This window comes from Delphinus delphis, chromosome 2 (assembly GCF_949987515.2).
Source record: "Delphinus delphis chromosome 2, mDelDel1.2, whole genome shotgun sequence".
In the NCBI taxonomy this organism is placed as follows: domain Eukaryota; kingdom Metazoa; phylum Chordata; class Mammalia; order Artiodactyla; family Delphinidae; genus Delphinus; species Delphinus delphis.
Window position 1 is genome coordinate 85,643,869 of NC_082684.1, and position 22,943 is coordinate 85,666,811.

The 22,943-nt window shown below is 61.3% G+C and overlaps 2 protein-coding genes across 3 annotated transcripts in view; one reads left to right on the forward strand and one right to left on the reverse strand.

Moving 5' to 3' along the window:
- Positions 1-73: 73 nt before the first annotated feature.
- PLA2G4B (phospholipase A2 group IVB) lies at positions 74-10,574 on the forward strand. Of its 2 annotated transcripts, XM_060005056.1 has the most exons (21): positions 74-91; positions 210-312; positions 2,298-2,370; positions 2,667-2,803; positions 2,893-3,024; positions 3,362-3,402; positions 3,585-3,627; positions 3,898-3,952; positions 4,276-4,406; positions 4,669-4,752; positions 5,057-5,094; positions 5,904-6,039; positions 6,577-6,713; positions 6,968-7,190; positions 7,310-7,427; positions 7,702-7,839; positions 8,005-8,109; positions 8,255-8,434; positions 8,785-8,951; positions 9,520-9,706; positions 9,819-10,574. In XM_060005056.1, the coding sequence occupies exons 2-21, from the start codon at positions 304-306 to the stop codon at positions 10,028-10,030; spliced, it is 2,346 nt and encodes a 781-aa protein (XP_059861039.1). In that variant the 5' UTR covers positions 74-91; positions 210-303; the 3' UTR covers positions 10,031-10,574. The 2 variants fall into 2 exon arrangements, with proteins under 2 accessions (XP_059861039.1, XP_059861038.1); XM_060005055.1 differs by lacking the exon at positions 74-91 and having other exon boundaries at positions 296-1,438.
- Positions 10,575-10,868: 294 nt separating this feature from the next.
- The window catches only part of SPTBN5 (spectrin beta, non-erythrocytic 5), a 45,347-nt gene continuing 33,272 nt past the window's right edge, over positions 10,869-22,943 (reverse strand). Inside the window, 25 exon segments of the mRNA XM_060002337.1 lie at positions 10,869-11,041; positions 11,787-11,918; positions 12,103-12,186; positions 13,191-13,257; positions 13,562-13,648; positions 14,543-14,597; positions 14,726-14,829; positions 14,999-15,175; positions 15,396-15,585; positions 15,755-15,845; positions 15,848-15,971; positions 16,158-16,313; positions 17,209-17,403; positions 17,632-17,685; positions 17,687-17,837; positions 17,955-18,157; positions 18,643-18,855; positions 19,049-19,214; positions 19,389-19,565; positions 19,567-19,592; positions 19,672-19,809; positions 20,429-20,572; positions 20,710-20,800; positions 21,936-22,105; positions 22,709-22,786. Of these exon segments, the coding sequence (XP_059858320.1) occupies positions 10,869-11,041; positions 11,787-11,918; positions 12,103-12,186; positions 13,191-13,257; positions 13,562-13,648; positions 14,543-14,597; positions 14,726-14,829; positions 14,999-15,175; positions 15,396-15,585; positions 15,755-15,845; positions 15,848-15,971; positions 16,158-16,313; positions 17,209-17,403; positions 17,632-17,685; positions 17,687-17,837; positions 17,955-18,157; positions 18,643-18,855; positions 19,049-19,214; positions 19,389-19,565; positions 19,567-19,592; positions 19,672-19,809; positions 20,429-20,572; positions 20,710-20,800; positions 21,936-22,105; positions 22,709-22,786 (3,246 nt within the window).

A 22,943-nucleotide genomic window follows, 5' to 3' on the forward strand; every position in this document is an offset into this window, starting at 1 on the left:
CAGCTAGGCTTAGGGTCAGCTTCAGAGGATCGGGAGGACCAGGAGGCGCCAGGCAGGTCTGGGTGTGGTCTCCCAGGCAGCTGGTGCACAGGTGAGGCAGCAGCCTGTTCTGGAAGAGGAGTGGGGTTCAGGTGCGGCACCCTCTCACCAGCGCCGTGACCTTGGGCGAGTTACTGCCTCACAGCCTCAGTGTGCTGTCTGTAAAACAGATAACGATCGTTCCTACTTCATGGCGTGTTGGGGCTGGTATCTGTAAGGATGGCACTGGTCTGGCGCAGAGGAAGCGTTCAATAAAAGGCGGCTATGATTCACGTATGTGTTAAGGCTCCCTCATGGTTGCCTTCTGTGGTCTGGTGAGGGCTGGAAGGTTCAGGTAAACATTTCAGGGTGACCCTGCTTGGGGGTGAGGGCTGGGTCCAGGCCGGGGCCTGAGGAGATCTCTGCAGCCGAGACCTCTGTCCCCGGCTGCTGTCACAGCCTCTCTGGGGCAAGCAGGCCGACCTCAGCCCTGTTGTCACTCTGTGGCACAGAGCTCGTTGACGGAGAGCTTGTAAAGCTCTCGCTAGCTTCGCTCTGGCCTTGTTTGCTCTCCACCTTCAGCTCCACGGCAGCTGGTGGGGTCTTGTTCCCTAAGGGTTGCCCTTGTTTCCCTCACAGCAGGCACAGATAGGAGGGGACAGAAACCCCTGTCCCTCGTGGGTCTCTGCACTCGCTGTCCCCACCCCGCCCCCTTGCCCCAACCTGGCGCTGGGGACGGAAGAGCCCCCTTCCCTGGCTGCCACCCAGCACCCAGCTCCAAGGTGGAGGCAGCCCGGCACGTGGCTTTGAAGGGCTGTTTCACAGAACAAGCCACAGCCCTGCCGGCTCACGCTGGGGCCCGGGGCGCTCCCCTCAGGTTGGCCAAGCACTTCAGTGAAGACCGGGCGGTTCTGTCACATTGGCACCAGGAGGCTGTGGAAGGCCCTGGGGCTAGGGACGCGGCTCGCGGGTTTGCTGCCACTCTGGGGCCCGCTCCCTGCCTTCCAGACCTCAGCAGCCCCTTCAACCGCAACCCCAGCCAGACCCCCGCGGCCTCTTGCTCAGCCGCTGACGGCAAGCTCTCCTGGGGGCCCCTCCTCGAGGTCCAGGCAGGGAGAGCAGGGCTGTGGGGCCCAGCGGGCGGTGGCTGGAGAGGATGGGTCTGTGGGGGTGCTGAGCCCTCATCACGAGGGTGTCATTGGCTCTGTGTGGGCTTAAGGTGTCTCATCTCCTGGACGGGCGGCTGGTCCAGGAGTGGGTGTGGGGCTTGGGTGGAGCTGAAGCAGTGGGCAGGAACCAGGGAGGAGCTCGAGGCCTCCTGGGACATCCCTGGCTCTCGGTGAGAAAGCTGACAGTCCTCAGTCCTGCAGGTGCTGCCCGCCATTCCTTCCTCCCAAGGACTCTCTGCCTCATGGCTCTGGTAAGACCTGCTAGGGCACTGGTCCCTGCGGGGTCTGGTTAATGCTGTTTCTTGCGGGAGCTATGGGCTTCTCCAGCTGTTTGCCGGCCTTGGACAGGGCCAGGGAGCAGAAGCCAGGGAAAAGGCAGGGTCTTGGGAAGCAGGATCATTCTGTGTTTTTCCTGCCCTAGAAATGGGCTCTAGGCAGAGCTCCCTGGCACCATGGATTTGGGCCCTGAGAACTCAGGCTCCCAGCTGCCGTCCTGGGGCCCCAGAGGAAGTGGCCGCTCCTGTGTTCTCAGTTGCTTAGGGCATGATGGGTGAGCTTTTCCAGCTTTGCCCCTGGACTCCGTTCCATCAGGGCCCTTCTATCCACACCCCCTTTGCTGCCCAGGGGTCCCCTCTGCCACCCAAGACCAGCCTCAAGACTGCTTAGTAAAGGGGAGCCAGGGTTGTGGGGTGGAAAGAGTAAGGAAGCAGGTAGGTGTGGGAGTGGAGAGCACAAGTCGAGCTAGCCTGCTCCAATCCTGGCCCTGGGTCTTGGGCAAGCAACTACTTAGCCTTTCTGTGCCTCTGTTTCCTTGTGGGGTTGGTCATAATAAGTAGTTCTCATGCATAGGGTGGTTGTATGATTAAATCGAGTTAATCTACATGAAGCCCTTGGACCAGAACCGGTGCAGCATGTTGTGTAAGTGTAGGCAGGCGTCATCAGGAGATACTACAGCCGCCTTCTGGCTCAGGACTCTGGTGGGTGGAGGACAGGCCTGTGGCTGGGCAGGGCTGGTCCTTTTGGTTCAGGACTAGGCCTCAAGGTGTCACCCCAGCCTCCCCTTTGGGCCCATCAGCCTGTAGTAAGCCTGTTTCTCTCTCTCCTCTGCAGGCAAAGGTGCCTGGGACCTGCTTGCTCACCATTCATGTCCTGCAGGCCCGTGACCTGCCCTCCAAGGACCTATGTGAGTGCTGGGCCCAGAGAGGGCAGTGGTTCTGCAGCTGGCTTCAGAGTGGGGCAGGACAGTGGGAAGAGATGCAAGTAGGGCTGGGCGTGCAGCGGGTCCCAGAGAGGGTGCTGAGAGGAGGTAGTGGATGGAACGTCGAGGTCAGGCCTGCACCTCCTGCCTCCCGACCCAACCCCATTCCCTGGGTCTCTAGGTCTCCTGGGGCTGCCTGTGATGGAAGGACGTGGGCTCTGGGCAGCTGGGCTGGGAAGGGTTCTTGGCCAGCACCAGGTGCTCCTTCTTCCTTCCCACAGTGACCCCCTCTGACTGCTACGTGACTCTGTGGCTGCCCTCGGCCTCCAGCCACCAGCTCCAGACGCGCGTGGTCAAGAACAGCAGAAACCCCATCTGGAATCAGAGCTTTCATTTCCGAATCCACACCCAGCTCAAGGTGGGCAGGCATCAGCCTGGCCCTGCTCCCTGACCCACCCCTGTCCCACCCCTTCTTCCTGCAGCCCCCTTACTCTGTTCCCTTTTCAGAACATCGTGCAGTTCAAAGTCTTTGACCAGGACCTTCTGACCAAGGATGACCCTCTGTTGTTGGTGCTGTTTGACGTGGGGACTTTGCGGGCTGGGGAGTCCCGGCGTGAGAGCTTCTCACTGAACCCTCAGGCAAGGCTGTGTGCAGGCAGCGGAGGGCTTCAGCTGTGGGGAGGGGATGCTTTGGAGGGTGGTCAGGTACATGGCTTTCTTCTCCAGTGAGTGGTCCAGGCTTCCCTGGCATCCCAGAGGCCTCTGTCAGCGAGGAGCTACTGTCCACCAAAGAGCGGTCCTGTCCCCGACCCTCTGTCTTGTCCCCTGAGCCAAGGGCAGCTTTCTTGGAGCAGTCCAGGGAAGGTGGACAGTGGCTCTCCTCACCACTGGGACCGCAGCTGCCCAGGTGTCTGGGTTGGGGCCTACACACACATGTACTCCTCACTGTTTCTAACTTGCTTCTTTCTCTCTACAGGGCAAGGAGCAGCTGGAAGTTGAATTTCGGCTGCAGAATCTGTAAGTCGGGCCATGGGGTACTTCCCGGGTGGGAGTGATTCCTTCTGGGAAGGAGAGAGCCCAGCGCACCCAGAGCTGACACCCTTCTCTGGGAGGCATCAGGGGTGGAGGAGGAAAGCCCAGACCTCCTTGGGGGATGGGAACCTGGATTCTCGGTAAGGGTCACTGGGGGCTCTTTCCAGGACCGACTGTGCCGAGCGCCTCGTCAGTAATGGCATCCTGGTGGTGAGTCTGGAACCCCTCCCTCGTGCCCTGTGCTCACCCTTCTCCCTGGGCCTGAAGCTTGGGCCCACCACGGGGGTCGGGTAGCGCTGTTGCTGGGGGTGGGAGCGGCTGGGATTTTATTTTAGTTCCAGAGGCTACAACCCCAAGCAAATGTTTGGTGACTCAGGGCCAAGGTAAAAAGGTGCTGAGGAGCAAGAACCAGGGTGTCGGGAGGGTGGCATCTCCAGCAGGGGAGGGGCTCGAGTCTGAGGGGCTCTCTTAATGACCTAGGCCCGGGAGCTCTCCTGCTTGTGTGTTCGACTGGAGAAGGCTGGGGGCCAGCAGGGTGAGTCCCCGAACCACTGGGATAGCTGCCGTCTCTCAGCCCTTGCCTTCCCCTTTCTAAGGGGACCCTGGAGGGAACCTTGCACTAGCTGCCCCCAGCTCTCAGCCAGGAGCAGGAGTGAGGGGATGAATCCATGCTGGGGCTTTTCCCTTTAGTCCTCAGAGGGGCTGTGGTGGGACCCCATCTCCCAGCCTAGGTCTGAGCCAGACCTCCATCTCAGTGGGGGGGGAGGTGCCCCGTCCCCCAGGCCCCTTAGGCAAGACAGGGGCCTCTGTGGGCTGAGATCCCATTCCGAGCCTCTCTGCCCTGGTTCCTCTTTCCAGGGTCGGAGGGCAGAGTTCAGCTCGTGGTTCCTGGGTCCTGTGAGGGTCCGCAGGAGGCCTCCGTGGGCGCCGGCTCCTTCCGCTTCCATTGGCCGGCCTGCTGGGAGCAGGAGCTGAGTGTTCACCTGCAGGTACTGGGACGTCCCGGGCGCTGAGGCCCGCAGAGCCCTCCACCCTGCTTCCCTTGGCACCTCCTGCCAGCCTGTTCCTCTGCTCACCCCGAGCCCCCTCCCCATCACTCCCTGGCAGTGTCAGGCATCCTGGGAAGTGTGGGGTTGACCTCAGCCTCCTGTCCCCCTTCTGGCTACTTCTCTGTCACTCCTGGGGCAATTGGTGAGGCTTTGCTGGAATGGAAGGGTGGAGATTCTTAGGTCCTCTTCATCCTTCCTGCAGGATGAGCCCCAAGAGCAGCTAAAGGTGCCTCTGAGGGCACTGCCCTCTGACCAGGTGGTGAGACGTGTCTTCCCTACATCCCAGGTACTGGTCACCCAGAGGAAGAAAGCCAGATGTGCACGGGTGGGGTGGGCCCAGGCCCCAGGCCTTGAAGGGCTGGCCTGCTTCTCTAGCGGCTTCTGTCCTTGGGCCAGGCTGTGGACAAATGCCAGGCCAGGCTCTGGGGAGAGGGGTCCTCTGAGCATCCCTGTCTTCAGGCCTGAGGCCTGGCCCCTGTGGAGGTGGCTGGGGCCCAAGGGAGCATGGGGCTGTCATGGGACGTGGCTTAGGCTGGATTGAAGGAAACGGGGTGTCCCATCTTTGTGACTGGAGGCTTCATGGTTTTCAGGAGCCCCTGATGAAGGTGGAGCTGAAAAAAGAAGAAGGGTGAGAGGCCGGCTGGCACTGGGAAAGGTCACGGGGGACAGCAGCGGGCACTCAGCCTGGAGGAATGAGCAGGCATGGGGCGGCCCCTAGCAGGCTCGGCCACCGTGAATCCTGAGATGCTCAGGGGTTTGCTCCCAGGGTGGGGCCTGAGGTGCTGGAGCCTTGGCAGATGAAGGCTCTTCCTGTTAACTTTTTACATGCATTCCTGCTTCAGTCAGAGGGGTGTGTGTCTAGCCCAGTGCCTGGCACTTGGGAGGCCCTTGATAAATGTTTGGCTGGAAAAGCAGATGGAAGGTGGAACAGTGGTTAGAGGCACAGAGGGGGCAAGGAAACCAAGAGGAGTGCAGTCGCGCCCCTTCGGGGCCTCAGTTAACCCTCAGGAGATGGGAGGAGCCGCCTACACTGGCCCTGCACATGCCTGGGGGGCTAGCTCCCCACCATGAAGAGGCGGGAGCACCATTCCTGTCCCCTTTAGAGTCATTTTTGGGTGAGTGAGGGAGGGAGGCTGAGAGGAGGAAGTGGATCGATGGCGTTGGGTCCCCCCTGGAGCCTCTTCAGTCACCGCTTTCCTGGTCCTGTGAATCCACTGTGCTGCTTCGCCAAGTGTGTCCCCGCCAGGGTCTGGGTTCACCTTCTCCCCCTCACGTCCACACATCACACGTCAATGGGGACACAGGAGCTGGGGCGAGGGTTGGGGAGAGGAGAGGAGAGAAGGGTGGCGGCTGGCTTCCCGGGGCAGGCAGGCTGGCCCCCTTCTCTTTCTCCGATGAGGCCAGGAGCTGCCTCACGGTCCCTTCTTTCCCACCCAGACCGAGAGAGCTGGCAGTGCGGCTGGACTGCGGGCCCTGTGCCGAGGAGCGGGCCTTCCTGAGCAGGAGGAAGCAGGTGGTGGCCAAGGCCCTGAAGCAGGCCCTGCAGCTGGATGGAGACCTGCAGGAGGATGAGGTCTGGGGACTGGGCTGGACTGGGGGGCGTCCTCGGGTTCAGTGCTGGATGCTAGGACTGGTTGTGCCCTAACCAGACTAGAACTGGTGCCGAGCCAGCCTTGGACCCTGCTCTGCTTCCCTCTCCCTTGCTGTTGTCAGGAGCTTGATCACATCAGATGCAGAGCGGTGCGTGAGGCCTGGGGCATCTCCTAGGGATTCCACCTCTCCTAGAAAGAGGGAGAGAGGTGGCCCTGGGGCTTCAAGAAAGCAATCCCCAGACTCCTTAGGGGCTAGAGGTGAGGAGATGAGGCTTGGAACTTGTCCATTTCTCTTGAAGTTCTGAAAAACCAGACAAGCCTGACCCTTGCAAGGCTACTTCCGACTAGACCTTCCTCAGCAGACCTGACTAGAACTGGTCCCAAGAGCCCTGATCAGATCTTGACTAGCCTTAGCTGTGGGTGAGCTGAGTGGGCACTTGGCTTGCTACCTCTTCCACCTGTGGCTTGGCCTTCCCCTTCCCTAAGGCCTCTCCAAGCCTGGCTGTTCTCTCTTCCAGATCCCAGTGGTAGCTGTTGCGGCCACTGGTGGTGGGACCCGGGCCATGACTTCCCTGTATGGGCAGCTGGCGGGCCTGAAGGAGCTGGGCCTCTTGGACTGCATCTCCTACATCACAGGGGCCTCGGGCTCCACCTGGTGAGTTTGAGTGTAGGAGCCTGGGGGGGGCTAGTTGGGCTGTGATAGGAGGGTGTGGTGGTAAGGCTCTCTCAGACTCCACCGGCCTCTCTGACCAAACTGGAAGGGGTGGGAGAATGCACGTGCCAGGGAGAAAGGTGCTCAAGGGGACGCTGGAAGGTGTCTTTTGGGCCATTGTCCTAGCAGAAGAGAGAGCCCAAGGCATGTGATGGGGGTCCTTGAGTGACAATCCCCCTGGCTTTGGCTTTTCCCAGGGCTTTGGCCAACCTCTATGAGGACCCAGAGTGGTCTCAGAAGGACCTGGCAGGGCCCATCGAGTCACTGAAGACGCAGGTGACCAAGAGCAAGCTGGGCGTGGTGGCCCCCAGCCAGCTGTGGCGGTACCAGCAGGAGCTGGCTGAGCGTGCACACCTGGGCCACCCGCCCTGCTTCACCACCCTGTGGGCCCTCATCAACGAGGCGCTGTTGCATGACGAGGTGTGGGGAGGGGGGCAGCCAAAGCCAGGGCGAGGTCCAGAGATGGGGAGCGGCCCTGGGCCGCAGGGGCTGGGAAAGGCGCCAAGAAGCCCTGGCTTTCTCACCCTACCTTCCCTCAGCCTCACGACCACAAACTCTCAGACCAGCGGGAGGCCCTGAGCCGTGGCCAGAACCCTCTGCCCATCTACTGTGCTCTCAACACCAAAGAACGGAACCTGACTACTTTTGAATTTGGGGGTGAGTAGCTCCAGAACCGTGACCTGCGCTCTCACAGTTGTTGGGGTGACGGGTAGCCAGGCCTGTGTGTGAAGGTGGGTGTTAACACACCCCCTTTTCTGGGCCAGGTCCCGTGCTTTCCAGAGCCTGTCATCCTATCCGAGTCACTCAGGCTTTGGGATGGGGGCTAGGGCCGTGGGTCCCACGCTCAGGGCGCCAGCAGCAAGGCTGAGCCTCCTGGTCACGAGGCTGCCCGACGCGGGGCCCCGTGGTGAGGCTGTGTGGCTCTTCACAGAGTGGTGTGAGTTCTCCCCCTACGAGGTCGGCTTTCCCAAGTACGGCGCCTTCATCCCCTCTGAGCTCTTCGGCTCCGAGTTCTTCATGGGGCGCCTGATAAAGCGGCTTCCTGAGTCCCGCATCTGCTTCCTGGAAGGTGAGCGGGTCTGGGAGGTGGGAGAAGCTAGGGGCCTGGGCGCGGTGGTGGGCTCAACTGTCCCAGCTCCGTCACTGAGACGTTTCCTGGTCCCAGATGGGCTGTGGGGAAGGGTCTGGGTGTGGTGAGGTGGGGGACTGTCTCCCACTCGGATCTCCTCCTCAGGCATCTGGAGCAACGTGTACGCAGCCAGCCTCCAGGACAGCTTGTATTGGTCCTCCGAGCCCAGCCAGTTCTGGGACCGCTGGGCACAGGCTCAGGCCAGCCTGGGTAGGCGCCCGGGCTCTTCCCCGGGAAGGATGGGAGAGGCAGCCAGTGGGGCTGTACTTGGGGAGCGTGGGGTGGCTCTCTCCTCCATTGTGAGTCCACAGAGGCTGGAATAAAGGGTCCCTGTTTCCCCCATCCTTGACTGCAGACAAGGAGCAGGTCCCCCTTCTGAATATACAAGAGCCTCCCACAGTGGCCAGCAGGATAGCTGAGTTCTTCACTGACCTTCTGACACGGCGTCCACTTGCCCAGGCCACCCACAATTTCCTCCGTGGCCTCTCTTTCCACAAGGACTATTTCCAGCATCCTCACTTCTCTGCCTGGAAAGGTATTGCTTTTCTCCCCGGCTCCCAGCTCCCCAAACTCTTCCCATGGCCACCTGAGCCCTGGGTCCCTGGTCCAGACATCTGCACTGTCCAATCCCTGGGCCCCACTTCGTTTGAGTTCAGTTCTCTGCCTGGCTTGGAGCGGGAGCCCCTTTTCCTCTCCTTACGTTGGGGTCAGGGCCCATCTGTGGAGCCTTGGGAGTTGAGGTGCTGCTTTGGCAGGAGAGGGCAGGAGCCGGATGGCAGAGCCTCCTTCTGAAGCAGCAAGGAGCTGGCATTAGGCTGGAGGGCTGGTGCCTTTAGCACCCGTGACAGCTGCTCTCCACCCGGTTCCCCCCGCCCACCTTTCCAGCCACCAAACTGGATGGCCTCCCCAGCCAGCTGACACCTGCAGAACCCTTCCTTTGCCTGTTGGATGTTGGCTACTTAGTCAACACCAGCTGCCCACCCCTCCTGCGGCCCACACGGGACGTGGACCTCATCCTGTCGCTGGATTACAACCTCCATGGAGCCTTTCAGGTGGGCATCGGGCAGGCTTGGGGGGGGGGGCAATGCCAGGCCTGGCCTCAGCTGGCCCGACATTCCTGACTCTGGAGAGATCCGCTTTGGAGTGCTCAGGAAACACTCAGGGGCTGTGATAGCGACGCTGTGAATGAAAGGCTGTGGATTCTGTGAACTCTCCCCCAGGGGCACTTACTCTGCTCAGGAAGTTGGCGTGATGGGAAGCTGGCAGTGTTTTAAAATGTATTTTATTTTAAACGTACCTGCACCCTGTTTGGTCCTGAACCCCTGGGACTCCTTGCTTTGAGTTTCTGTGCTGGTCCCAGGAAGGATTTTGTCTCCCAGTTGCAGGACCTGGGAGTTGTTAGCAGCCCGGCTCCGTTGACACCAAAGGGGCTGCCATAGAAGGGCTGCCAGGTTTAGAACATTGACCAAGCCTGGCCTGGTGGGTCCACTAGCGTCTGGCTTGGCATCTGGGCGCTCAGTCCCGCATCTTAGCAGACCTCCACGTTCAGTCAGTCCAGCGTGGAGGACACTGGGAGCCCATGGGCCCATCCCGCTGATGCCTCTTCTGCCCACCCTGCAGCAGCTGCAGATCCTGGATCGGTTCTGCCAGGAGCAGGGCATCCCATTCCCGTCCATCTCACCCAGCCCCGAGGAGCAGTGCCAGCCCCGGGAGTGCCACCTCTTCTCGGACCCTGCCCACCCTGACGCCCCTGCTGTGCTGCACTTCCCGCTGGTCAACGCCTCTTTCCGGGAGTACTCAGCCCCAGGTGAGCCACCATCCTCTGGAGCCCTCCTCTATCCTCCACCCAGGTGACCCCAAACCCGCCCTCCATCCCCAGTGAGGTTGCCTCCCATGGCCAGCCTGCACTCTCTCCACAGGGGTCCGGCGGACGGCCGAGGCGCAGGAGGCCGGGGAGGTGAACCTGTCTTCATCCGACTCCCCCTACCACTACATGAAGGTGACTTACAGCCGGGAGGACATGGACAAGCTGCTCCGCCTGACGCATTACAACATCTGCAACAACCAGGAGCAGCTGCTGGAGGCCCTGCGGGAGGCCGTGCGGCGGCGTAGGCAGCGCCGGGCCGAGTGATGCGCGGGAGGATGCCACGCCTCAGCCCCACGGCCTCTGACTTTTTCAGGCTCCCTTCTTGGCCGCCTTGCTGCTCCGGTTGAGTTGGGGTGGAGACCATCATCCCCAAGTTCAGAGCCTCTGGCAGTTTGGACGGCCCAGTTGTGGTCGCCAGCCCTCTGAGGGGCTCACGAAGGTGCCCAGCACCACCCAGACGTGGCACTGAAGCCACCAGCACCCCTGCCATGGACACCCTGGGGTAGGTTGAGGGTTTTAAACAGGGGCTGGGGCCTCGTCTCCATGACGTGGCAGCGGGGGTAAGTGGGGCAGTCTGGGCCAGATTTGTGTACGCACCCAAAACCCCGTGACCTGCGTGTCCTTTCCCTTCCTTGCTACCTTGAGTAGCTGTATAGAGTGAAAGTAGAGCGTTTTATGTATTACAGAGGCGCGTACAAACGTGAGGCATTACGGAGATTACTGTCATTGCTTCCGAGAAGGGACAGGTCATCCCACCTCTTGGTTACCCAGGGCAAGGACTGGTTTAGGAAACAAAACCTCTCCCCAGGCACCTTGTAGAGCTGGCAAGTCAGCTTGGGCTTCCCCTGAAGAGCAGGCTGTGAGCTCATGGCAGTGTCTACTCCACTCCGGCCCACTCTCTCCAAGCAGAGAGGTGGCCAGTTTAGCCTGTGGGGTGGGTCTTGCTGCTGCAGCCCTGGCCCTGCCCAGGTGACTTGCAGGCAGTGACAGCCAGCACCCCTGTCTTCCTCACCCAGGGACTCAGGCAAAGGGCTGCTTCCTGTCCCATGACTGATAGGGGTGGGCCAGACCTGGGATCAGATGCGCCAAAGACAGACCAGTGCTAACGGCGTGACTTCAGCAAGCTCGGACCTTGGTGGGGCCTGTCTCCTAACCGTCTATCCCAGATGTTGGTCCCAAGGGTCTGATAGCTGGGTCTCCTGGTCCCCTTGAGGGTGTCCTCGCTTGTAGCCCTGAGGTTTGGTGCCACCTGCAGGTTCGCTTCAGGGCCCAGACCTGTTGGGAGAACAGGGAGGTGGAGTGAATTTAGGGCCTAGCTTCCCGAGAATCTTCTCCAAGCACTGGTGCCCCAGGCCTCTACACCTCCTCCTAACATTGATGTGGGGTGTGGCTACTGGGAGGTAGCTGCAGGAGGGACCATGATGTGTGGGGGGCATGGGAGATGACTGGTTCCCATGATGCACCTCACTACCTCTGTTCCCTGGGCATGTGGCTGGAGGCACAGAGCAGAAGAAATGGCTGCTCTAATGACCTTAGAAGCCACCATGTCCTGGATAAGGCCTGTTGACTCAGCAGCACATCATCTGAATCATAAATTGGAAGCTGTAGGTCCTGCAGGAGTGGATAATTACACCAGACACCATGACTGGCTGCCACCCCTGCTGTGATGTGAGTCCTCAGGCACAAGGCTGTGTGTAGGTCTGTTCTGTGTGTGAACCTCTTTGTGGGTCTTGGGGGTCTACGGGTGTGTGTCTGGGTGACATCCTGACTTCCGGGCTCTCTGGGATAGTAAGGCTCCTCCCCTTCCCCCCTGGAGCAGGGACCTAGTCCTTGGACTGTGGAAAAGCTGGGAGGATGGAGACAGAGAGTGGGGACAGGAGCAAGGGTGCAGGAGGGGTCTGGCCACCTTGCAAGCAGTGCTGCATCTTGGAGAGGAAGGACAGGAGAGCAAGGAGGGGGAGAGTGTGTGGGCACCCGGGAGGCTTCCTGGTGTGTGCAAAGGGAAGCCGGGTACACTCACCGTGGGTCTGGCCTGAGCAAGACAGCCGGCGGGAGCCTCGTGCAGTTTCCTCTACGGGAGCCCACGGGCCAAGGGTGGCTGTCGGCGCAGTCGTGTCTCCCTCGGCGAGGAGGGTGGGGGCAGCCGGGGAACCTGGGGGGAAAGGGAGCCTCAGGTCTGGACTCTGTCGTCACTGCTGAGACCGTGACAGGGTGGGGGTGGCCCCACACCTGAGCAGTGTAGTTTGAGTTCCAGGACCTTCCTTGGGCCTAAGAGGGCAGCGTCTGTGCCAGTCATGGGGGCTCAGGACTCCCGCCCACACACCCAGGTGCCCTACCGGCTGGGCCGAGCACCCTCTCAGCAGAGCGCTCAGCCGGGAAGCCCAAGGGTCTGGCTCGGAGCTCTGGGCTCAGACTGGGGGCTGCAGAGCCAAGGAGGAACAGCGGTCAGCCTGGCCCGGGAGTTGGCCATCTGCAGCAGCAGACTCCATGCCTGCTCCTTCCTCCTTGCCATGGCTTGAAATCCTACCCCCGAGCTGATGGTATTAAGAGGAGGGGCCTTGAGGTGACTTCCTAGTCTCCAGAACTGTGAGAAGTAAGTGTCTGTTGTTCAAGTCCTACCCAGTCTGTGGTATCTTTGTTATAGCGGCCCGAACGGTCTAAGAGGCACCTGCTTCTGGCCACTCTGCACACACCAAGCCTTACCCACGCTGAGAGGCAGCCCAGGCCCAGCACTCGGGGGCAGATTCCCCCAGTGCATCCGGCCTCCTGGAAGACAATGCCGATGGGCTCAGGGAGGCTTAGCCTGGAGAAACTCAGGTCCCTTTGGGATTCTGGAAGGACAGCCTCAGGGAGATCCCAGAGGAACAGACACAGTGTAAGGAACAGAGCCAGGAACCCAGAGGGACTCCCAGGTGGGGCCCCTAAACGCTCTCTCCACACGGAGCCTGTCAGACCACAATGATGAAAGATTTCTGGTCTAAGGGGTGCTTTCTGTGTATTCCTCCTAGCAGTAGAGCTGGGCTTGGCCACTGTCTATAAGACACCCCAAGGGAGGTGCGTTCAGAGCTGTTTGAAGACTACAAGGTTAGAAAAGGCCTCACTAGCAGAGCAGAGCATGGGGAAGCCCATGAAGATCCTTGAGGGAAAGGCTCAGGGGAGTCAGACTCCAAAGTGGGTGAACAGAACCAGGAGGCTGTCAGGGCATCAAGCCTGGCTCCGCTTCTACTAATTAGCTATGTGATCTCTGGCAAGTTGCTTACCCTCTCTGGGCCTTAAATTGAGGAAAAAACTCCCACTTACCTCTCAGGCACAGAGATAGTAGATGTGAAACTTCCAAGGACGCATCCAGTGCCAGCAGCTTGGGGCCCAGGGAATCAATGCCCCTCGCGCCTGCCCCATTCCCCAGGCTTCCCCTGGAGCCTGCCTGCCGCGCTGCTCGGGGCTCCATGCCAGCTCTCAGCCTGCCCTTCAGATGGTGCTGCAAACGGTCTCTACCGCAGGCAGCCTGCGGCCCAGTCATGAGCCCAGCTGCCTCCAGCCCCCTCAGCTGCCCTTGGGGGGCTGTGCCTGTCAAGTCAGCGTGTCTCTCCCCCGACATGGCCCTCACCTTAAGGAGAAAGTGTGTTTTCCATCTTGGTGATCCCTTGGTCTCTCACGCTGGGCTTCTGCGAGGTCAAGGGTGGCTGTGGAAGCCGCGTTCTGAGGAGAAACGAGCGGTAGAGTTTACCACGACTGTCTCTGCTCTTCCCTGTGGGTCCTTCTTTGTCCTCTGCCCGCCCACCCACTGCCCAGTACCTTGGCTGCCATCCGCTCGTCCTGGAGCAGGCTCGGGCAGCTGCCCCCCGAGGCCCCAGGGCAGCCGTCCCTGGGGCTCATGCCGGGCTGTGGAGAGAAGGCGTGAGGCTGCACCAGCCTCGCCAAAGCCTGTGTGTCTCCAGAGGCTCCCAGGGAAAGGACTGGACTGGACCAAGGTGCCCACGGGGAAGAGGGAGCCAGGGGGTAAACTTCCAGGGAACCCAGGAAGAGGAAGATGAGGGGCGCACCCCCACTTGGGCGAGGACAGAAGCTGTGAAGTGGCCCCGGGGAGCCAGACTGTCCAGTTGCCGCGGTGGGCACCACAACTCGAGCCCGCCAGGCCCCGCTGCCCTCAGCCCTCAAGTGGCTCTGTGGAGGGCAGCTGCTGTGGAAGCAGTTTCCGGGCACTTCCCTGGCTCCTCCCAGGCAGGAGCTCCTACATAAGCTCCAAAAGTCTCCATGGCAGGGGCACGCTTTGCATCCTGAAAATGCAAGATGGGGCCCACCTCTGGAAGGTGGGCGAGGCATCTAACCCTCCCCAACCTCCTCATCCCTGGTGACCCCCCTGGTCCCTGGTACTGAAGTGCTGGCTCGGGGTGTGGGCTCCCTACCCCGACGGTCCCTGCCGCGCTCTCCAGGGAGACAGTGGTGGCAAAGGGTATGCGAGGCCCGACGGGGACACGTGGCTGCAGCTGTGCTGTCTCGGTCAGCTGTGCTCTGGGCCACCAGCTTCCCAAGGGCTCTGCTGGAGGGAGGTCAGCCCGCTGCCACCTCTCCCAGCTTTCAGCTCCTTCACCTGTGGCTTCTGTTCCACCTTCGGGAGGGGAGCCAGGCCAGGGCTCTGGGGGGCTCCATGCCCCAGCCTCTCCTCCCCACGTGCCTCCCACCCAGAGAGCCCCCGTGTCCTCACTGTTCTTCATCCTTTCCTGCTCCAGCTCAGGAGACTTCCCTCATCCCAGTGCACACGGCGCCCTAGCCTACCTGGAGATGTGGGCAACAGGACGTGACAGCCAGCAAGGGAAAGAATAGGGCTTTCCTGAAGGGTCAGATGTGGGCTCAGCGCCTGGAGAGAGCCTGACTCTCGGGCTGATACCAGGACCGCCCACCCCCATGGGCCCCCAGGCCCCTATCTCCCAGTGCACCCTCATTTCAACCTCCGCTCACCCCTGCCTTCCTCTGCAGTAAGCAAACTTCTCCTCCTGGGCAGCCAGCAGCTTTTCTAAGTCCTGGTGTCTGTGGAGCAGCCACTCCACATCTGACACCGAGCGCTGGGGAGAAGCAAGCCAGGGTGCGGCCCAGCCCTCGGGGGTGCAGAGAGCCATTCCCTCACCCTCTGCAACCTGGCTGGGGGCCCAGGGTGCAGGGGAGCAGCAGGATCTGCCCTTGGCTGTAGCTGCCAGACGGTGCAGCCAGCTAAGGGGCAGGGCCTCGGCTCGCCCTGCAGTTGGGGTCCAGCAGGAGGTCCTCCCAGCACGCCAGCCAGGCCTCGGCCCGGTCCAGCCACTGCTGCAGCTTCTGCAGACGCCAGCTCCCCTCACAGCGCTCCCAGTGCAGGGCCCAGGCCTCCCTGAGTGCCCGCGGCCAACCGTCCAGCTCCTGCAGGCACTCTGTCATCTGCGGGGACGGGGCACTGGGGGTGAGATGCTCAGGCAGAGCCACGGGGTGGGGCAGGGCTGGAGCACCCAGCAGAGGTGTCGAGGGAAGACCATGAGGCCTGGACCCTCCCCGTCTCTGCCCCCCTCTCTCCGCCCCCTGCTCCTGCTCAGGGTTCCGAGGCCTTGGGTAACCTGGCTGTGTGCCCAGCTCAGCCCAAGACCCATGTCTGTGCTCGTACCTCCAGGGACATGAAGCGGCCATTGTCCACCGGCTGCTGCCCTTCCTGCTGTACATCCTGGGCTTGACGGCAGTGCCCCTTGATTTGTTGCCCCAGCTCCTCCAGCAGCTCCAGGAGCCGCTCGGTCCCAGACACATCCCCAGCCAGCTCCTCTGAGGACACCAGCCCCTGCTTCTCCTGAGCCCATGCTCTGTGGGGCAGGGAGGGGAAGCTGCTGTCAGGGCCAGGAGGGCAGACTGGGGTGGGGGGCAGGGCATGAGCCGCATAGGGAGATGGGGACTATACCCCCCAAAGAGCTGGGGTGACCCCCGCCCTGCAGGGCAGAGCTGAGCCAACAGCCGGGGCAGGATGCCACCTACAGCAGTTCCCGACAGCGTCCGAGGAAGGCGTGGCCCTGGGCAGCCTCCTCCAGCTGCTGATCCCGCTCCTGGACCTTCGCATTCAGGGTGGCCAGGCCTCCTGCACCTCAGCCAGTTGCTTGGCCAGGCCCTCCTGAGCCACAGGGTGTAGCTGGCCCAGCTGGCAGGGCTCCATCTGCACCTGGGCCCCCTCCTTTTCCATCGCTGCCAGTCTCTCCTGCAGCCAGAATCAGGCCTTACCCCCTGGCAACCTGATGCCTCTGCTCCTTTTCAGGGAGCACCCATCCACTCTGAGAAGCCCACCTCCACAGCCCGGGCAGGCAGGGCCTCCCTTCCCACCTCTGGGGTCCCCTTACCCAGGGGAGGAGGTCAGACGGGCAGCCCACGGGGCGTGGACCCTTACCTCCAGGCATCTGTGCTGTTGCTGCAGGGTTTGCACTGGCGCCGGGCTGCGGCCACAGGCATCTCTTGCCACCGGGGCCGCCCTCTCCTGCATCCAGCCCCGGAGCTCGGCTGCTACCTGCTCAAAGCCGCAGACCTCACGGGCCATGGCCAGGTTCTGAGAGAGGAGGGCGGGCCTGCTCCGGCCAGGGTCCTCTCTCCCTGGAGGTGTAACCTTCCGGGCCACTTCCTTTTAAACAAGGAGGTCCATGGGGCTTGGTGACTCGTTCATGACCACCGGGTACAGGAAATGTCCCAGATGTGGCAGCTGCTCTGTGAATGTGTGATGTTACTGATGACGGGGTAGGGCCCTGGGGGATTCTGTGAGGAGAGGGTCTTCAGTGCCCAACTCATGAGAGGGGCAGAGGTGGGGGCTTGGAAGCAGGTGGGAATGAGTCCACAGGAGGGAGGACGTTCTTTTGGGGGCACCTGGCTGAGATGAAGAGGGTCGCCTCAGGAGGCTGCCTGGCCAGGACGCTCAGAGGAGGTATCCCTGGGCTGCAGGCTCTGTCAGGGGCTCGGGGACCTGGACTGCTTTTCTAGAAACTGCCAGCTGTGGCTGAGAGCGAAGGTCATGGAGCAACGCTGGGGATGCCCTCAGCACACATCCACTCAGAGCATTTAGATGAGAAGAGTGAATGGCTGGAGCGGTCTTGCCCAGTTAGCGGGTGTGGTGAAGGACAAGAGACCAACGGGGCCTGTGTCTAATAAACCTGAAGCCTATGTTTGGAGGGGGCTTTGGGGGGGGGGGTCAGGAGCTGGCCAGACATGCTTCCTGTTTCTCCCTGGAGGTGTGAGCTGCCAGGGGGAAACCACATCAGTGGAGAGACTCGGAGAGGGCTGGAGGTGGAAGACTGCGACTTTTGATCTGCTTGGCACTGGCAGTTGGAGGCAGCCACCCTGCTCCACACACAGACACACAGACACGGTGGGGCTGCCTGTCCCTGGCCCAGGCAGGTTACACAGCTGTCCCAGCCCCTTGGCTGCCCCTGGCTGAGACTGAGGGCACCTACCTGTGTGCGGGTTTTCACTGCCCGGTCCAGTCTCTCCCAAATGGCCTCGATGTGACTCCGCTGCCCTTGAATCTGGGGAGAGCACCTGGGTGCTGCCCATTCCAAGGAGCCTGCCTGCTTCCGCAGGGCCTGCACATTGGCCTGTCCCAGGCTCTGGACTTCCTTTCTGAAAGCATCGAACTTCTCTTCCAGCACCTGCAGGGTGCAGGGCCAGGGAGGTCACTCTGGAGGTGGCGTCCAGCAGCTCTCAAAGCTACTGAAGGGCTCGGCAGAATCTGCCACTCCTGACGTCCCTTGGCCCTGCCTCTAGGACCACGGGGATCCTCCCAGAGCCGCCCACTTCCTGTGTGGCCCCCTCCCCCTTCTCTGCCCTTGTGGGCCACTCAATCTACTCTCCTCCAGGTTCGCTCAGGAGTGACTCACCTTGACGGCCTCCAGGTCCTGCCTGTAGTCCTGGGACTCAGCAGTGGCCACCTTTGCTGGCCAGCCAGGCGTCCAGGAGCAGGGCTTCCCGCTCCAGTTGGTGGAGCTGCAGCTGCTCCCGAAGGCCTTGCCCCCTGCCCTCCGCTCTCCGCAACAGCCCCGAGTGGGTGTCCCTCACTGCGAGCATCAGGGCGAGCAACTTGGGGCTGTGGCAGGAAGGACAGTCCGCCTGGAGCCCTTCCTCTCCAGGCTGGACCGGCCTCGTGCCTCTGTAGGGAGAGCCCCTCCCTGTTCCTCCCTATTTGGGCCTGGCTCCAACGCACATTTCTGGGTTCTGCCCGCTCTCGAGGAGGGCTGCTGTCTGCTGCAGCCTCTCGATGCGTGTGCTGAACCCCTCCGGGTCTCTCCTGGTGGCCTCCAGCCACCGCAGAAAGGCCTGCGTGGCCTCGGCACTCTGGCCCATATCTTCAATGTCCCGTTCTTGAACACAGCCCCGTCCTTCCAGCCAGGATCCTGCCTCTGGGAGCTGGGGTGGCATAGAGGACAGGTTTCCCTGGGCGATGCCCTCCAGGGCTCCCAACTTTGAGTTCATGGCCTCGAGATTCAGAGCAGTGAGTGGTTCTCAACTTGGCTGACGGGGATCACCTGAGAGCTTTAACAATTGGCTGTGCCTGGCTCTCACCCCGTAAGGTTCTGATTTGGTCTGGAATACAGCTGAGTGTCAGCACTTCTTAAAAGTTCCAGGTGATACTCATGTGATGCACTGATTGAGAATCATTGGTTTAGAAAAAACAGCAAAACCAAACCAAACCAAACCCAGTGGGCTGTTTCCTGGGAAACATGCTGAAGGAAGATCTTGGGGACAGGAGACAACTTAGTGGAGGTGACAGAAGATAGAAGATGCACAGAGAGCCCGGAGCCCCACCTGGGGGTTACCTTCCAGCCCTGCCTACCCTCTGGGTGTCGTCATGACCAACCCCCACCCTTTCGTGCCCCATCACACCCCCTCACCTCCATCAGGAACTGCTGGGCCTCCTGAGCCTGCTGCAGCCGCTGTCGCCTCTGTGTAGCCTCTGCCTGCAGGCGGCCCACGGCATCCTCCAGCTGCCGCGCCCGGGCAGCCACGTCACGGGCAGCAAAGTGCCCAGCCTGCACCAGCTCGTGCCCTGCGCCCACCGCCGCCTGGGTCAGAGCCTCAGGGCTGCTCATCTCAGTCTCCAGGTTCTGCAGAGTCGGAGGAAGACGGGGGATGCTCCTGGGTGCTCCTCGGGGGACCCAGAGTCACGTCTCAAGCCCGGTGGGATCCCACAGCTGCCCCCAGAGAGAACCCTGCCCCTGTGACCGCCAAAGAATCCAGGCAGAAGCTTCCAGCCCGAGGCGACTGACGATGGCCCCGCCCCTCCCGCTGGGCCGACACCTGGCACTTCTCCTGCAGGCGCTGCAGGGCGCTGGGGCTCTGGCCGCAGTCCTGAGCGGCCGTCAGGGACAGCTTCTCGCGCACCCAGACCATCTCCTCGTCGGCCTCCTTGAAGGACTGCAGGGCTGTCCTGCGCTCCCGCAGGGGCGCCCGCTGGCTCTCGAACCTGCAGCAGTGGAGGGCGGGCCCGGGGCAGGGGGCACCCTGGTCGTCAGGATCAGGGCCACACTGTGACCTGCACACCAGCTCGCCCGCTCTGTGCCCCTCACCGTGGGCAGGGAGGGCCCCGAGGAGCCGAGCTGGGGGGCAGAGAGGAGGGACGGCTTTACCGCTGAAGCACCGCTGGGCCTGCTCTTCCACATCTTGGGCCAGGCAGTGGCCTTCCCGGACAAAGGCCTGTGCGTGCCCGGCCTGCCTGTCCAGTTCTTCCTGAGCCCCCAGGAGCTCGTCCAGCCCAGGCTGCTCTGGGCCCCCGATGGGGACTCTCAGTTTGAGCTCCACGGGCTCCAGCCAGTTCCTCCACGCTGTGCCGGAGACGCAGGGCCTGGGGCAGAATGTGAGGTGGGCACGAGAGGGAGAATCTAGAGCTGCACCCAGCCCGCTCCAGGGCCGCACAGCCTCACCTCACGGGCCTCCTGTAGCTTGGCTGCCTTCCTCTGGCAGTTGGCCTGTAGCTCCTCCCAGAGTTCTCTCAGCTCCTGCAGCCGCTCCTGCATGGTTTCTGAGGATGTGAGGCCATCCCACAGCAGCCTCTGCCCCTCCTACAGCCACAACATGGCACACACCTCATGGACTCAGGACTGCTGGTGTCAGGGCACTCGTGTTGGCTCCAACCACCAGCCCCACAGCTGCAGAGTCTGTGTGCTAGCTGTGTGATCTTGGGCAAGTTCCTTAACCTCTCTGAGCTCATTTTCCTTATCCATGTAATGGAGATAATAATGGGTATTTTGTTTAAATGAGATCAAACATTTCAAATACTTAGCAGGGTACTTTATATCACAGAGAGGCAGCCTGGGGTCGGGGCCTGCCCTTTGCAGGTGGAAGAGGGTAAATTTAAAAGGTGCTATACTTTGACTCCTACACGAACAGGACTGCTGGCTACATACCCTGACTCTGTCCTCTGATGTCTGTCCAAGAGAGCTGTTAAAACCATCACGCCAAAACACCATCTTTAAAATTCTTGAAAAGGCACTATTTTTGTAGGGTGCCCAGGGAAGCCACTGCGTCTCATGGCCCTTTGGTGCTTAGCACGGCATCTGTATGCAGAAAGCACTCGAAGGTCGGCCATCCACGGCTGTGATTCAGAGCCAGCTGCCAGGGCTCTGTGGGGTCACCCCCTGCTCTGGCCTGTAAGCCCATCCCTGGTCCCCAAGACCTCACCGTCTGCAGCCTTTGCTGGTGGTGTACACTCGTGTCCTGCGCCTGGAGAGTCTGCGGCCGCCGCAACTGTGCCTGCAGCCCGGCTGGGTCCTGCCAGCCCTCTTCCAGGACCACCAGGTTCTTCTCCCTCAGCCATGCGGCCACCTGGGCACACCGGGAGGAACAGGCCCTGCTGCCTAGGGCTCTCCTTTCCCCTAACCTCTGGGCTGCCCCGAGGAAGAGTGGCTTGTCCCGGGGGGCAGCCCCTTCTCTCACCACAACCACTCCCCACGCCGGCCAACCTCGTAGGAACCGTGCAGGAAAGGCTGCAGCTGCCCGAGCTCCTCCAGCTGGTGGCGACAGGTCCTGGCTTGCTCCAGGAGTGCCTCTTTCCTGCCGGAAGGAGGGTGTCAGGGGCCTCAGGTCTGCTCACTGGGACCTGGAGCTGTTATGGGTGTGTGTGTGTATGCACACGCATGCACACACACGTGCATAGGTGTGCCCTTCCCGCCCAGGACAGCCTTTCTTGTGTATCAATATACCCTGAGTCTGTCTCCTCCTGCTGGGGCTGCCAAAGGGTGTGGAGGGCAGAGGAGATACAGAGAGTCTTGATGGAATGAAAACAGCCCCCTAGAGGATGCCGGAAGCCTGAGAGGGAGGGGGTCAAGACGGCACTGTCCTGGGGGACAGCCGGGCCTGCCAGGAACCACCTAAGGGGACTGGGGGGGGGCGGGCAGGGAGTGTTGACAGAGACCAGCAAACCAACATTTTCCATCTGTCAATCAAAGACCTCGGGTACCCAGGTGGGGTCCACCTGCAGGGAAGAGGAGGGCATGGCCGCCAGGGCACCAGCCCAGGAGCCACAAACACAGTGGGCCCTGGTGGGCTCTCTGGGAAGGACGGAGACCCCCACCAATCTGGAATCCAGCTTTTGGCCAAATCTGCCTTGAGCTAAACGTCTGAGGGGCTGGACGAGGCAGCTGAACCAGATGGGCTTTTATGTGGAAAAAAGGCAGAGACTGGAGTCTCATAGCTGTGCCGGCTTCCGTTAAATGAGCGTAAGACATATGCCAACCCCCGAGTGCCAGGCGCCACACCGGGACATCAGGGATTCCTTCCTCATCCTGACCACAACCCTAAGGGGCAGGTATCTTTATCCCCTCACTGTAGACATGAGACTCTGAGGAATCTGCCCCAAGTCCCACTGTGAGAGGGCAGCGCAGAAACTCAGCGCCGTCCGGCTAACTGCTGTGCTCTGGTATGGCCCTTTCGTGAGGTCATCTCTCTTTTAGTTTCTTAAGCATGTGCTTCTTTTTAAAAGTCCCCTTTATCTCAGCTGAGTGACGATGTGCTGTCTGACTCCATAACAGGTTGACACACTGCAGGGTCAGGCGCGCTGGGGCCCTGGCATCTGAACTCAGCCCCTGGAAAAGCCTGGTGAGCCCAGGCTAAGGGATACAAGGGAAAGGAAAGAGCCTGATGCCTGTGCCAGCCCACCCACGGCTCCCGCAGCCAGAGCCAGAGGTACCTCAGGAGCACGGCCCGGCACCGGCCCAGGGCACCCTGGGCCTCGGGCTGTCCACCCTGGTGCAGGCTGCGGGTGGAGGCTTCCAGCGTGCTGATCTCCGCCTGTGCCTCCAGGTCTCGCTCATGCATCTTCTGCTTCCACAGCACTGTTTCCATGTCAAGCAAGGAGTCCTGGGAAGCGATACTGTCTACAGGGATGCCCCCTCCCAGTCCCAAGCTATCTACTTTCCTACCAGACACATCCCCCCAATCCCTCAAGGCTGTATCTGGCTTTAGGGCAGCGATTCTCAACCAGGAAAGGCACGGGGGATAAGGGTCAAGTGTTAGAATTTCCAGGGCAGGTGGAGCTCCTCCACATAACAGGGACACCCTCTCCTCTGCACTCCCAGTAAGGCTACGTCAGCACAGGAAACGGCCCCGGATCATCCTCTGAGGACCCCCATGAGTCAGGCTTGCCTGCCACAGGGGTTGGGACAGTTGCGGGAAAAGCAAACCTCTGGGTGTAAGGAAGTGAGGGGGGCAGAGGAGAGAAGGGTGTTGGGAAAAGGAGGCAAGAATGCGTCAGGGGCCACAGGCTCACCCTCTGAGCTCCCACAGAGGGCCCAGCCCCAGATGCATAAGAACTGCCAGCGATGGACGGGTAAGCCACCGCTCAGTGACCGACGTGCTTGAGGGTCGGAGATGCCCTTGGCCTGGGGAGCTCTGGCAGCACTGGCTGGTTTGATCTCTAATGCTGCCCTGGCAAACACTCCCTCACTCCTGCTGGGCACCTACCCCGAGACGCTCACTGGCTGGGCAGGCTTCCAGGCTGCAGAGCCAACTTTCCACCTGCTCCACAGAGCTCAGAGCCAGCTGTTGAGAAAGGAAAAGGCAAGAGGAAGTGAGCAGAGGGTCCAGTCACTGCAGGTGGAGTGACCCTGTTGGTGGCCCAGTGGGAAACCAGGGACCTGGGGCCCAGCTCAACAGAAGGAGTCCACAGCAGGCAAGATTTGCCGTGGGTGAGCTGAGT

What these genes read in the sequence shown, in the direction of transcription:
- PLA2G4B (XM_060005056.1), top strand. An exon ending in CCTGCCCTCCAAGGACCTAT is followed by an intron (nt 2,371 to 2,666) that starts GTGAGTGCTGGG and finishes TCCTTCCCACAG; the next exon opens with TGACCCCCTCTGACTGCTAC. An exon ending in ACCTCCATGGAGCCTTTCAG is followed by an intron (nt 8,952 to 9,519) that starts GTGGGCATCGGG and finishes CCCACCCTGCAG; the next exon opens with CAGCTGCAGATCCTGGATCG.